Source organism: Lygodium microphyllum, chromosome 1, assembly GCF_053477565.2.
Source record: "Lygodium microphyllum isolate KBCC chromosome 1, Lygodium_microphyllum_v1.1.10, whole genome shotgun sequence".
Lineage (NCBI taxonomy): Eukaryota > Viridiplantae > Streptophyta > Polypodiopsida > Schizaeales > Lygodiaceae > Lygodium > Lygodium microphyllum.
The window spans coordinates 143,266,680-143,281,831 of record NC_141135.1 but is presented as its reverse complement, the minus strand read 5'-3'; the positions used below and the strand labels follow the sequence as shown (position 1 = coordinate 143,281,831).

Genomic DNA, 15,152 nt, shown 5'->3' with positions numbered 1-15,152 from the left:
TTGCCACATGGAACCACTTCGCCTTGCCACCCCAAAGTCTACAAATCTAATCCAATCCACTTGAAGAGAGACTATGAAACTAGTCTTCCTCCTTGCATAGGGTGGTAAAAACCTGATTTAATAGTAATGATAGTAAGTTACTAATTCACATAAATTGAATTGCACACTTTACCTCTTAAATCTTGGACAATGGACAACCTATTGGCTCCAAAACTAGCACCCCTTTCAGTATTTCTTCATCTTTTATTGCAAATGGATAGAGCATAACTGAGATTCATTGATCCCGTCTGTTAATCCAAGTGCAACTTGTTACCATTAATGACCAGCAAGCCTTCAAATCAATTTGCCAAGTAGTTTGCTTAGGGAATGGCCTTCACCTTACTCCTTGAAATACAAATTCAGCCCTACATTGAAATTGGTTGATTGGCCTCTTGAATCTCCCTAAAGTTCTTCAATTTCAGCAGCCAGAATTCAAGTCTTAGGCCTTTAATTCTAAGTATGCATCACGAGGCAACTGTCAAAACCATACTTTTTGTTGTAAATTAGGGCTTACAACAAAGATTGACTGAAATCTCTTCCTTTGATGACTCAAACTACTAGAAAATATTGTGGGGAGCTGAGAAATGACTAGAGAATAAGAGAGAATGTTGTAGAGAGATAAATCTCTGATTTTTTTTGCAAAAGCCACCTCCAATTCGCTGCTTCGCTGATTACGAGAGATTAACTTGCCATCGCCTTCGGTTTCGGAGCCAAAATGGCTGTCATCAGCTTCAACTGCTGTTTTCGCCTACCTGTTTTGCCCTTCTAGGGCTGTCACCTGCTGCTGCAGGCTTTCAAACAACTATTTCCAACTTCTGGGCAGATCTCCTATCATATAGAACAGTTTTTCCCACTTGCATGAGAAAGTTTTACCAAATGGCAGCCTTCCAATCTATTTTTCAGCATTATCCAACTAATTAAATTAATTTTTAGAATATTAACTCTAAAATTTAATTTAATAATTATTATAGTGCTCAAAAAATTAATTTCACCAGTCAATCATTAAATTGGTGAGGCCAATTTGTCTCCCAAGTATCCCTGAGCAATTATTGACCCTTAGACTAGCATTAATTAATTAATTAATGCCTAGTCTCTAATGTAAGCACTGGCATTAGTGGCCATTAAATTGATCTAGGTCCAAATCTAATTAGAGACTAGCATTAATTAATTAATTAATGCCTAGTCTCTAATGTAAGCATTGATATTAGTGGCCATTAAATTGGTCTAGGCCCCAATCTAACACCAGATACCCTGGAGTACCTATCAAGCATAACTTATTACAAAATTTCCCTTTGGTACCAACAATGGATATTTTGGATTCCTTGGCCCCTGAAATAATTGACATGCACCTCACATGTGCAAGTCACATTTGCACATTTGGGTAACTTCTAATAAATGCTAAGCAAAGCAATAAATTTTCACATCCTCATGACAGATGATTTAGTAGCATTAACTTGGAGGATTGAAGCATGACCAAACAAATACCAAACATCCAATGCCTTGCAAATGTTATCACTATCCACTTTCAATATTATGAGACTATCATCAGCCAATACCCCCTCAATAACACGTTATTTCAATAGCAGGAATAAACCGGCCAACGGTCAATCTCAACTACATACGACAACATGATGAGAAATTGATAGGTAGCAAGGTCAAAAAATAGGGGACTCTAAGGGAAGCTCTATTTGATTGACCGTGCAAGAGCAAAGGACTCAATAACACCACCATTCAGTGTAACACGCGAAGAAGCATCACTACTAATAGTGTATATCAACTAGGACATGCATGCCCCACAATCCATGGTCTATATAAGCTCCAGACAAAATGCGATTCCAAGTAGTCAAAGGCCTTCTCCAAATCCAACTAGACTAGAACAACCTCCTGATTGTGTAATGTTGCATATAATCTATGCACATCTGTACATTCACAATATGATGCAAAATATTCATGCCCTTAATGCACCCATACTGATGGGGATGCACAATCGGAGCGAGATACTCATGGAGGCCATTAAACACTACCTTTTGAAAATAAGTTGTATACGGTGCCCATCAAGGAAATTGGTCACGAATGTTTGAGCATCAAAGAAAAATGGACTTTAGGAGTCAACTTCATAACCCCTTCTTTCTAGGATGCAGACATGATTCTAGTAACCCAAACCTCCTAACACGTGTCGATCAAATGTTTTACCAAACCGAGTATAATAAGTCTCAAAAAATTCATTCAAGAGACCATCCTAATCGAGGCTTTTATCCTTGGGCAAATGCAATAAGACACCCATAACCTCATCTTGATGAATATCAGCCTCCAAAAAGCAGCATGGATGTTAGGAAAAACCTAATCCCTAATCAAGGCATTAAATACCAAGAGAGCATAGGCAATCCGATAAGAAGGTGCATGTGTTGAACCAAGAAGATACAGAAAATAACATCCACACATGCCAAAAAGCTATCGCCTACACCATGAAGCTGTCATCTACGCTAGAAAGCTAATACCTGCAAAATGCAAATTTGTGTTTGCTGCAAAACAAAGAAAACCGGAGCTGCCTGATGTTTGAACAAGGTCGTCAAGTGTTGGATGATGTCGCCTTGTCTCCGAAAGGGTCGACTGGGGACTAGACCACCTGCACATGCACTAAATGCAGCAAATGCAGGCTGAAAATCTACGTTTAAGAAACCTGGGCTACTTGTAAGAGTGTGCAACAGAAGAGAAACACGAACACAGAGAGAAGCACAGAGAGAGAGAAAGAGAGGAAGCAAAACATGAAGGAAGAATACTACACTAACTGAAGAAGAATGTTGATACAATGGAAATGGACTGATCAATCCTTGCATGCAGCCCCAAGCATCCGTGAGCGCACCAAATCAAGCTAATGTTAATGGCAACACCAAGCACGGAGAGTTGGAGTATCGAAGTGTGTACCTACAAACGGAAGACTGAGGGCTGAAGAGTGTGTGCATGTGCCAAGTGGGGGATGTAGCTATAAATAGACAAAACACCAAAAAACTGGCTGACCTGCTCCTGTAGAGGTCATAAATGTTGGCCAACCAACAATAAATGTTGGGCATAACTAAAGAGAAAAATAACAAAAAAAATAGGGGAGACCTCAGAAAAACCGTAGATAACAATGACAATGTTTGGCAGGTGTAGGCAAACTATGGAAAGCTAAAACTAGCCTAGGAATGCACACAAGAAGCAAATAAAGAAAATGCACCTAAAATGCCAGAGCTCCTATGTCTCCATCAAACTTTGATAGGAGCTCACAACCAAGAGATGACAGACTGACATGACTAACATAGGTAGGCTAACAAAGCTCAAACAAGAATACAAAAGAAGAAAAAGGAACCGAAGAATGAATAAATGCTAAATGAATGAATGATAAAGTGAAGAAATACAATTGTATGTGCTGAAGGAGCAGAGGTTGAAATTAGATACAAACTCAGCCTCCCACATTTTGACACCTCTCATGAAATGTGATGATGTATGCCTCTCTATTTGGATTCCTTTGATCTCTCTCTATGGTGGACAACTGAAAAGTCTCATGTGCCATACAAACAAAAAGACCTTTTTGGGGCTGTTTTAAGAGCCAAAAAGATATGATAATTTGGAAGGCAATTTTAGGTAGCTTAATAAAGTGACTCTTAACAAATGTAGTATCTCCCATATTACCTGTACCATTGGGCAGTTGTTCCACTTGACCACGATTCAAGAAACCATGATTCGATGGCATTGCTTGGTCCAATCAATTCTCCAAGTGGAATGTATGAGTCGTCGTATTCTCCAAAAACTTCCTCAATCCCGGAAAATCAATTCACCTCATCCCAAGCATTGTTTCAAACAGCTTACACTTGATAAATACGGACATCCAAAGGTAAATCCAAGCAGGAGGATACTCCCACTAATCTTCTTGGTAGTTTGGACTGATCCGCAGTATCTTGAAGACAGTTTATAATGCATGCCAATGAGCCTCTAGTCAAAGTCCTTTGGTATCAAGTACACCCACATGCCTTCAGGACACTCACAAGGTTCATGGTGGAGGCTAGCAATCATCGAGATGCCCAGCATATCAGGCAGAAAGTTGACTATGGACTGCATTATCACTCCTTTGAGTCCTCGGGCAATCAGTGAGCTCAACTCATAGTTGTGCATTAGCAAAAGCAAGCTGTATCCAATAGCCAAGAGCTTATAGCAGTATTATGATGAGAGTGAGATCAATCTAGTATGGAGAGCATAATGTTCCTTATCAGATCGAGAAAGGGAGACATATGCTCAGTGCTTTCTTTTCCCAAGAAAAGACAACTCTATTAATAATACCTCAGAGAAGATCCCATTGAGGTAAAATACAGTGTACAAAAAACTCTAATGAGTACTAAACATCACAAATACAATGGTTGTATGAACAAAAAATTTGGTGGGCTATAATGCCAAACCATCTACAGGGCAGTATGGAAAAAGCTGCCAAAGAGCATCTCTCCTCCTCATCCTCTCAGATCCACTCTACATCATGAGGAAGACGATTGGCCACCTTAATGATTGCTTGAGCAACCATGATTTATAACTAGCTCTCCATTGTCTACTCCTGAATGTGCCCATGGTGACCTTTGTCAACCATATATCCCTACCACAAGAAGAACTAGGAGGGCTGCTTACAATCTCCACACGTCTAGTTTCCCCTTTCCATGTCAAACAAGTTGAAGAGTTGGATCCAATGTTAGACGAGTTACTTAGGTTAGAATTTATTATACCTATTTGCTCACCTGTGAAGCTACTAATATGGACATCTTGCATCTCACTAGGAAGAAAGTTGTCAAGCTTAAGCGAAGAATGCCCTCGTCAAGAACTATGATACACCTGGACGACTATGGACTAAGAAATAATTTGAATCTTAAATTGAATGAGACACTTGTTATTGTCTCCCATGCCAAAAGACATCTCACATAGCACCGACCTTTTGTGCATAGCTCTGCATCAAAAATGAATTGAATCAATTCCAAGTCACTCACTATAGCTCTTCTATTTCGTCGCCATGTATTTATCCATACATTTTTCATCGTAGCTAAGTGGGAGAGGCGAAGAAAAGAGTGTTATCTTTTAAAACTATGACAACACACAAGCCAAGAAGGCATCTGCCGCATGATGCAAACAGAAAGAGACAGACATACTTACTTTAGCTGAGGCTTCACCATTCCGGTCCCATCGCCATATCGTGTGGTCACGGCCGCAAGAGTAGAGCTCATTTGATGAGTTCCAAGCCACTGCGACGACACTGTCTGTTTCTGCACGGGAGGATCTTGATCGGGTAAGATAATCCATCTGACAACTGCCGAGGTCCTAACGAATGCTAGGTTAAGAATCAAGATAGCACTTGCGACAAATCAATGGCAAAGGAGCATCGACATCTGAAAAGACACGACGGGAGAATGCATACGAGGGGAGGTGGCCAGTGGCATGAGAGACAGCCTCATGGTGAAGAGCTTTCCTCCCTTTCTTTCTGTTCCGTTCTCTCGGAGAGCACTCTGGCTGCTGGACAGAGAACGCACACTTGCATGCACACAAAGAACCTCGAACTACCACCCTGTTTGTGTTTATTTTTTATTTTTCGTTTAGTTTTAGGCCTAGAAAAGAAATAATCACCAAGGATAAGATGCCCCGAGGTGTATATTTTGTGGAAATTTCACGAGACGCTACCCGTAACCCTCGTATGGTGTATCGTTGATTTTGGAGAGGAGGACCATAGTGACCAGCTGACTTGCTCACCTTCAAGATAGAATTCATGGTTTGACGTTTTAGTATTGCCAAACGCGTCTCTAAATGAGCCTAAATCATTAACACCAATCAAAATTAGTCCTTTAACGTTCACACAACAATATTTCATTGGATCTAAGGTGAATATTAATATTTTCAACTTTTTCGTTTGGGTTTTTCTTAAAGTTTTAAGTTGTTGACTAAACATTAAGTACAATGGTGTTGATTGCTCTTACAAGTCACGTGTAACTTATAAGGCTTGGCCATTGAATGTTTTGACATCTAAAATCATGATCATTACTCTTACATGCAAGGCTTATCACTTTATTCTTGTACATATAGAGGCAATAATTTGTCTTTTTATTCTTATTTTTCATTCAATGCTTTTTATTGCTTTTCTTCCTTTCCTTTGCTCACCTTTTTTACGTTTTACTTCTCATCTTTTGAAGGGTCATCTTTTATACATATCATCAAAAGCTTTGGTAGGAGGCAACACTTGTCAACTCCAAAGCTCCCCAAAAGCTTTTGCTAGGAGGTGCCACATGTCACCCTTTGGGCTCCCACTCATTTTGAAGCATTGCCCTACAACTCAAGTAGTAGTTGCCATCCTACTCACAATTCGAGGTCCTCAGGATGATTGATAAGGCCAAGCCAGATGTGCAACATTAACTATTATGGGGATACACCTACGAGAACTAGCCAAGGCAACAATTGGAGCATGTGAAGCTAGTGCATCAAGGTCAACTAGTAGTGGTCATTGAGGTCCAAGTATTGGTGCAGGTGACACTAGATCAACTATCATTGGAGCTCATGGTGTCATGAGTGCACGAGTTGGTGGCCATGGAAGAGCCATCGGTAAAGTAGCTAGGTCTACAGCTAGAGCAATTGGCCATAACATGACTGGAGGTGGAGGTCTGATGCTAGGCCATCTAGCATTGCAAGAGTATCCCATGGAGGACCTAGCCGCATGGTGTAAGTGCAAGGTCTAGAGCAACTACTGGCATTGGCACCAAATCTAGGGAAGGGAAGGGAAGGGAGAGGGTATATATACCTCTCTCTCTCTCTCTCTCTCTCTCTCTCTCTCTCTCTCTCTCTCTATATATATATATATATATATATATATATATATATATATATATATATATATATATATATATATATATATATATATATATATATATATATATATATATATATATATATATATATATATATATATATATATATATATATAAGTTCACTAGTTAGTTACTAATAGAGTTTGTTTAGTTAGCTAGTTGGTTGGTTATTATATAACTAGTTAACTAACTATTAATTATTTAGTTATTTAACAATCATTAATAAGATAGTTAAATATTTATTTTCTATTGTATATACTTTTTATCTCTCTTAAAATATAAATACTATTTATTTATTTTTGAATGTTTTACTTTTTTTACCTTTCTTTTCTTAATTAATTTATGTTAAACAAAGATTAGCGCTCTCTCTCTCTCTCTCTCTCTCTCTCTCTCTCTCTCTCTCTCTCTCTCTCTCTCTCTCTCTCTCTCTCTCTCTCTCTCTCTCTCTCTCTCTCTCTCTCTCTCTCTCTCTCTCTCTCTCATGTGTGTGGATGTAAAGTGCCCTAACTCTCACTAACACTATGAGAGAGAGAGAGAGATTAGTACGTAAATGTAGTCGTATATGCATAGATATATAATATATGTTATGTAATGAAACAAACACGTGCGCGCACGCGCGCACACACACACAGAGATACATATATACATTTATTGTATTACATGTACTAATATGTTAAGCATGAAAAGATATTGTTTTGATATGAAAAGAATACATAATATTTATATGATCATACAAGTGTATGTATGCATTTTATCATTACCTAGTGAGCGATAACTTGTAAATACATTTACTATAGTTTTTCCTATATCAAATATATGTGTGTATTATAATAGTCTACTTTTGCAAAATGGCAACTTGCAAGGCCATGTTCATTATATGATGATTGTATTTATCATTTCATTTCTTTATTTAGTTAGGATCTACCCTCAAGTGACTTGAACAAAACTTACCAAAAATAAGCTCAATAATAGTGACACTTCCGTCATGAATCCCAAGCTTTCTCATCTCACGAGTATCTAATGCCATAAAAAATAATTATCATATAATCTTGCATCTATGGGATTCAATTGTCCTCATAACTAGTCTTGCATGGTTAGCCTCTAGCAAAGGACACTTCTATATTGAGGCACTCATTGCTATATATATGAAGATGGAGGAGCTCATCAGACTTTGAAGGGGCCTCATCTAAATATATAAATGTCTAGACAATAGATGCATTGAAGTTCACTAGTGTTTAAGTATTTTTGTGAATCCTTAAGTTCCCAAACAAGAAATGAAATATCTAGTCCAATGAAAATAATATTATGTGCTTATTTATAAATCATGTATAATCATAATTGCAAGTTACATATATACTTAAGGTTTGTTGAATATATGAGTGATTGCGATACCAATGCTTCTTGCTCAACTTTGTTGCACATTGTGGTTTTACAAAGTTCTTAATGTTTGAATCTCTATGAAGAAAATGGATCAAGGCCCAAAGCACAGTGTACATAAATGTGTAATGCATAGATTGCCATACAATATGCATAGTAGAGAGGTGGAACACTCAATAAAGATGGGGCAGTGTCTCATCCCATTCATTAGAGTGGAACATTCAATAAAGATAGGGTGGTGCCTCACCCCATTCGTTAGAGTGCACATTGTCCTAACATTCATACATCTAAGTACTAATTCACAAACTTGGACTTTTTCCTTTTGGCTCATTTCCCCCCCTCTTGAAACTAATGAGTGTTTGTGGTGTCTATGTTTATTGCTCAATGTGGTGTTCCTATGGACGAGAAACCATGAGTGGCTAGATCACTTGGGTAAAAGCAGCTAAAAAAGAATAATTTCTTTTGATTTTTTAGTGTGTAGAGCTACGTGGGTGCCATATGGTGCGTATGATGAAGAGTTGGCATAATTCTCTTTGAAATTTATCAAGACATGGGTTGACCAAAGTGGATGCCATCTTAATACACAAGCTATGTGGCATAACCATGTGTTATCTATGTTCTTTTCTCATGTTAATAGTGAATAGTTACTCTTTTGGCCCCGCACATTCTATTGATATCTTCAAGTTCCCTTACTATGTTGAGTATTTTCTTTGGCATGCAAATAAGGAGCATGCTAATTTAAGCAAGTAGAAATTCTCAGTGCAATCATTGCTACTAATAACACTAATGCATTTTATATTGTTTACGGTTGTTGTAGAAGGGTTCTATTAAGAGCTACATGTGAATCTTATGTAGTCCACTTTTGCATGCATTGGATCATCATAGAAGTTGCCCTTCTTTGCCAAGGAGCCAAATACTTAATTGAAAGACACTTAAGATGATGCACTTGAAAGACTACCATGCAAAAGTGAAAATGATTGTAATCGTATTTCTTGATGGTCACAAGCTAATATTCATTAAGAGAGGCTTTGAGGGAAGGCATCAAATATGTTTTTGTAAAGACACTTTTGAGGAGACTACTAACTTGCAACTACACAAATGAATAACTTCTCTTAGTGCTTAAAAGAGAATCCAAGGCACCATTAGAAAGGAAGGAGAATTGACTATAACAATGATCATCGCAGGGACATTATGGGACTTTCCAAAGTATGAGATTTGACTTGGAAATAGAGTAATAAAGGTGCTCTAAAAGAAGACCATGATGAGGGTGGATGGTTCCTTTGTGAATCAAGTAAAAAGGAAAACCCATGTGAGGGGACAAATAAAGGTGTGGGCATTTGAATTTTCATAACATTGACATGATAGGCTGAAAATTCAAAGCATTCTAATTAAAGCTTAAGGAAAGGGAGGCATTGTGAAAGAGAAAGAAGCTAGGAGACCCTAGAAGATTGTGATCTCGAATACAAGGCTCCTCCTTGTCTTCCTTTACTTGACATAGTAGATCATAGAATGACACGATCATAGTACTTGAATGGGATGATAAATGTTTGATCATAATGATGTCTAAACCATGTAGCTTTATCAATGTAGTTGTTGTCCATGGATCAACTTTAGGAGGATAAGAATCTTTGATTAATATAGTCTTGTCAAATGTACCATCTTGAATGGTGTCATCATCACATTGGGTAGCTAGGCGTAGGGTCAAGTAGCTCTACCAATGTAGTTGTTACCCTTGTCTTGCAATGGAACAAGCATACAAAGGAGTGGAAACATCCTCATATGATGTGCAATAAAATTTTCAACTATGTAACATGAAGCAATTATCTTTTCAAGGATATTGTCAATATGAAATTGAGGACTAGGCTCACTCCTATGCAAGTTGTAACTATTATTATTGTCTTAAGCTTAGTAAGCTATACTATGCACGCAATGTGCGGGCAAACAAGAGGACACAAATGTGGGTTGGATGCATAAAAAGGATAGGAAGCCCTACAACTATTCTATAAAAGAGATACGAGATAATGAAAAAGGCTATTCATGTGTGTGCAAACGTGTGGTCTTCATGCTCGTGTTATCTTTTCTTGCACAAGAGAGTGAAGGTGAGGGAGAGAGCGAGGGATATTAAGTGAGAGGCCCTTACACATTTCTCTTCTTCTTAGTCCATTCTCTTGGAGAATATCAAGTCATAGTGAGAGGGTGTGAAGTAGGGAGATTGACGAAGCAAGGGACATGGCAAGCAAAATTTTCCTTATCTCTCTTCATGTCCTTGAGCTACCCTTGGAGGTTTGTGTAAGCATGGTAATGACATAAGTGAAGAGACAAGCGTCAGAGTGGGTGTGGATCATGGAGCATGACTTGCTAAGCATGCCATGACAACGTGCTAAGTAAGGGTAAGTTCATTCATTACATTTGTATGTGTATGTGATTAGGCTAGGTAGTCGTGTTCTTCGTGTGTCAAAAGTTTTGAATTTTTAAGTATGTGTCCTTGGTCCTGATGTTGGCATTTAAATGCAATATTTTTTATTTTGTTGTCGAGATCGGCCATAGAGTTGCTCAAACACCTTACGTAGATAATTAGCTAGATTTTTTTTAATTAGTTGAAAGAAACACTTCAAATTTTATTGAAATATAGCTTTTAGCTACAAATTATTTCATCATATGACATCTTTAAAAACAGGGAAACCATTGGATGGCACTTACAACATTTTGCATGAGTCACAAATGTGACCATTAGACTAAAAACATTGTGATAAGACATCTTCGTAAGAACAATGAAAGGAAGAATCATAGTGAATGCATGAGGATTGTGCTTGGAAAGTGTGGAAAAAATGTATTAAATGAGTTTTGCGGTATGATGTGTAATTGGACTTTCAAGAGTGACCAAGCTTTTGTGCATGACCAAAGCCATGGGCCACAATGTTGGGATTAGAGGAATAAAGGGAGATACACCCTTACATGAGAACAAAGGGTTTAATCATGAGATCATGAGGGAAAGAGGGAGGGAGAGGGATATATATATATGTGTGTGCGTGGTGTGTGTGTGGGGGGGGAGGGGGGGTGAAGGAATTAAGCCTTTTTCTTTTTCAATATTGGTCAATTTCTTTATATTTATTTGTTTATTTAAAATTTTAAAAAAAGAAAACTCTTTCTTTTGCTTTTGTGGGAGAACCCTAGCCATACCCCCTAATCCACTCTACGCAATAAGCTCCCATCGCTACCTTGTTGCTTTTGCTCTAGTGACACCATAGCCACTGCCTCTAGCAATCTGCCTTTATGACTAACCCATGCTAACACGGTTGCCTTCTACAACACGTTATTGCCTTGTTAGTTGGCTACTTAGTGCTCCTTGCCCATGGGCTAGTTGGCATGTGGCTCTGTCTCTACAATGGTACTGTTGATGCCACCTAGAGGCATCCCCACCCAATCTCACCCTATTAGGCCTGCTCTTCACTGCCAAAGCCTCTAGGCTCCTCCAGCAATCCACAGCCTCAGTCCCACGAACTCCACTCCCCCTTGCTTTTCCTCCTTCATCTTTCTCTTCTCCACCATGCACCTTATTGCTTGCAATCGTCATACATCTCCACACTAGATCGACTACGCCTCGTTGCTTCATAGCCACTAATGATCGCAATGCCCGAATAGCACCATTTGTAAGAGATTTTTTCTGCTGAGCCCTATGGTTGTTGTTACCTACTTGCAACCCACTGGAATTTGGTTGGAACACCCTATGGATTTTTGGACATTAGTGCCTTGGTGCAGTGAACCATTGCCAAGCCATGATATCATCAGTTACACCAAGTTTCTTGCCATACCACTCACTTCCTACTCCACATAACTACCTCTGGTTGGTTGTGTCTAATGCCGCGAATTTCCAATAACCCACCCGACGGTGAATGTTCTGGTTGCCTAGCCCTATCTCTTGGCCGCTGCCACCTAGGAGATTCTACCTCTAGGTAGCTTTGCCCTTAGGTCCACTTCCAACCACATAAATGACATAAGCCATAGTCCAATTGGGCATGATACACCATCACGAGGGACTTGATTCAAGGTATAATTGAAGGGAAGTGGAAAGAAGGGGGTTATCGAAAATAGGTGAGGCATCAACATCCCCCACACTCTCCCCATCATCAACACCTCCATTACTTCCACTACTTCTTCTCCATCTTCCTTTCCTTTTTTGCCACCACCACTACCCAGAGCATCTCCTCTCTCCAACCATCATTTCCACCATATCATCCTTCCCACGTACCACCATCTTTGCCATATTCCCTCTACCATACCCAACTTTCTCCGCCCTCTAATCCCTTCTCTCTCCACCATACCATCTTCCCACCACCTCTCCCCCTTTCTATGCAACCGCAACCTTTCCTACTTCCCTCGCCAACCATCTGTCTTCAGAACCATCATAAGAATGTCATCAATGTGTTCATCATGCACCCTTCTTCTTCCCAACATCTTCTCTACTATGCCATATACCACTACCTCAACACCATGACAAGCCATAGTCGTAAGGAGAGAAGCTATTGTAACACCGTTTCACCACTAAGGAGGAGAACAAGGCCACCACCTAGCTGCCCCTAAGGGAAAAGCCACCTTTCTAGGAAGGAGGAAGAACAGCTAGTCTCAACACAACAAAACATGATAATTGAATTATCCAAGGTATGGCCCAATTTATCATGTTGATTTTACTTCCATAGTGTAGTAATTTTGATACCTTGAAATCTTATAAGGAATTTGGGGGGGGGGGGGGGGGGGGGAAGCATGCATTGCTTACATCAATATGTAGTGGAGGTAATGGCACATTAAAAGAATTGGTTACAACAAGAAGTTGTTATTCTAGGGATTGGTTGCTTCAATTTTTCCTTTTTGGTTTATTTTCCTTATTCACTTTATAATATTGCTAATTTGATGTAACTAAAATTTGTTAGTCGTTATGAGTCCCAACCTCTCAACTCAAATCTTGTCAATCCCAACTCATCAAACTAAAACTCATCACCCTAAACTTGTCAAACTAAACCTATCAATCTAAAACTCCTCAATCCTAAAACTCACCAACCCCAACTTATCAGTCTCACCCTATCAAACTAAAACTCATCAAACCCAACTCATCAACACTATCCTCAACCCATTGACCTTAACTTGTCAAGCCAACTTGTTGAACTTAACTTGACAATCCCCACATGTCAACCTAGATCCGTCAATCTCAAGATGTCAACCTCAACTTGCCAACCCAAAACTTGGTAAACTAAACTTGTCGATGGCAATCCCAACCTATCAACTCCCTATCAACCAAAATCGTCAAACCTAAATTGTCAAACCAAACTTTTCAACCTCACCTTTTCAAACTAAAACTCATTGAATCAAACATGTCAAACTAAAACCTGTCAATCCAAACTTGTCGACTTGAACTTGTCAAACTTATCAACCCCAAATTGTCAAATTAAACTTATCATTCTCAACTTATCAACCTTAACTTATCGATCCAAACCAAACTTATTCACCCAAATCTCATTAATCTAAACTCATCGACCTAACCAGTCAAACTAAACTTGTCAACTAAAACTCATTAGTCTGAACATGTCAACTTGTCGAGAAACTTGTCAACTTTGTGACTCTTGAACTTGTCCACGCAAAACTAATTAATACACTAACACATGGATTGGACTTGTCAATGCATTGTTACATGAAACTTGAGCTCATAAAGGGAACCATGGAAATTGGTCAACACAAATAAAGCATCAAAACTAATCAACTTGTTAATTTATTAATGTATCAGCTTGTCAAATTAACAACAAATCTATCATCAATGAGAGAGTATATAAATTGATTAACTTGCTAAAACATTAAATTGTCAATGTGAGGACCCAAACCTACCAACTTGAAACTCATCAAAATCCAAATCTTGTCAATTGCAAGCTCTCACACGTATCAATGTGTTAACACATGAAACTTATTGAGACAAAAAGTTGTCAATACAATTTGATCAATGCATTAAGACACAATGTAGTTAGCTTGTTGAAACTAATCAAACTACTGACTCTTTAACCATTACTCCATTTGCCAATACATAGTTAGTGAAGTCTCACTTAGATTGGGAACTTGCATCGTTAAGATTGCTTGTGACAAATTGCAAAACATTGTTAGAAAATCTTATTAGAAAGCATGGTGTTATGAGTTGAAAAAGAACTATGAAGTCAATTTTTATTTTTAGAATCACAATTTTTTTTTCCAAAACACACACACACACACACAACTTGATTGAGCACAAGCACACTATTGAGAAAAAATGGTCTTGCACTATTTACATTGCTTGGAAAGTATAAAATCTATGTTTGAGCATGAGACACAATTAGGGAAATTTTATCATTTTAAGTGAATGCAAATCGTGCATATGGGCACAAAACTTGGAAAAAAAACCTCAACAAATTAAAAAATTGAAAGAAAAACTTAGAAACTTTAATATGAGTGCAACCATTAGTTCAATTAGGCTCAAGAGACACCCTATCGACAATAGCCTCTTGAGAAACAAAGTGATGGAGAGGGAAGCATTATTGAGAGACGTGCCCAAGGTATTGAGGGCAACACAACACAATAAAAATTTTGAGCTATGGCCAATAAGGATGTCAACGAAGTGTCATAGATAGGTTTAGAAGAGTAATATAGTACCTTGATCGGACAAAGCAAAGACACATTGGATAAATTGTTGGATTTAACCTTAGCCACTCTAGTGTGAGAAAGAGAGTATGCAACGAGAGATGGACAACATAAGAATACTATTGCAAAATGTGAACATTGTTAGATTCTCCATTTATTCATAACCAACTTAGAAAAACAGAGGCTATTATATTAATTTGTATGTCCTCCACATCA

General features: G+C 38.4%; 1 protein-coding gene across 4 annotated transcripts in view; it reads right to left on the bottom strand.

Annotated features, from left to right (window-relative positions):
* Positions 1 to 5,767, bottom strand: part of LOC148041763 (uncharacterized) — a 342,622-nt gene extending 336,855 nt beyond the window's left edge. For 3 of the 4 annotated variants that reach the window (XM_087682236.1, XM_087682246.1, XM_087682243.1), the window contains exons 1-2: positions 5,471 to 5,764; positions 5,209 to 5,318 (exon numbers count right to left, since the gene is read on the bottom strand). In XM_087682236.1, the coding sequence (XP_087538362.1) occupies positions 5,209 to 5,318; positions 5,471 to 5,507 (147 nt within the window). In that variant the 5' untranslated portion in view covers positions 5,508 to 5,764. Of the gene's footprint in view, positions 1 to 5,208; positions 5,319 to 5,470 lie in introns of all 4 variants that reach the window. The other variant, XM_087682239.1, reaches the window with a different exon arrangement.
* Positions 5,768 to 15,152: the final 9,385 nt, after the last annotated feature.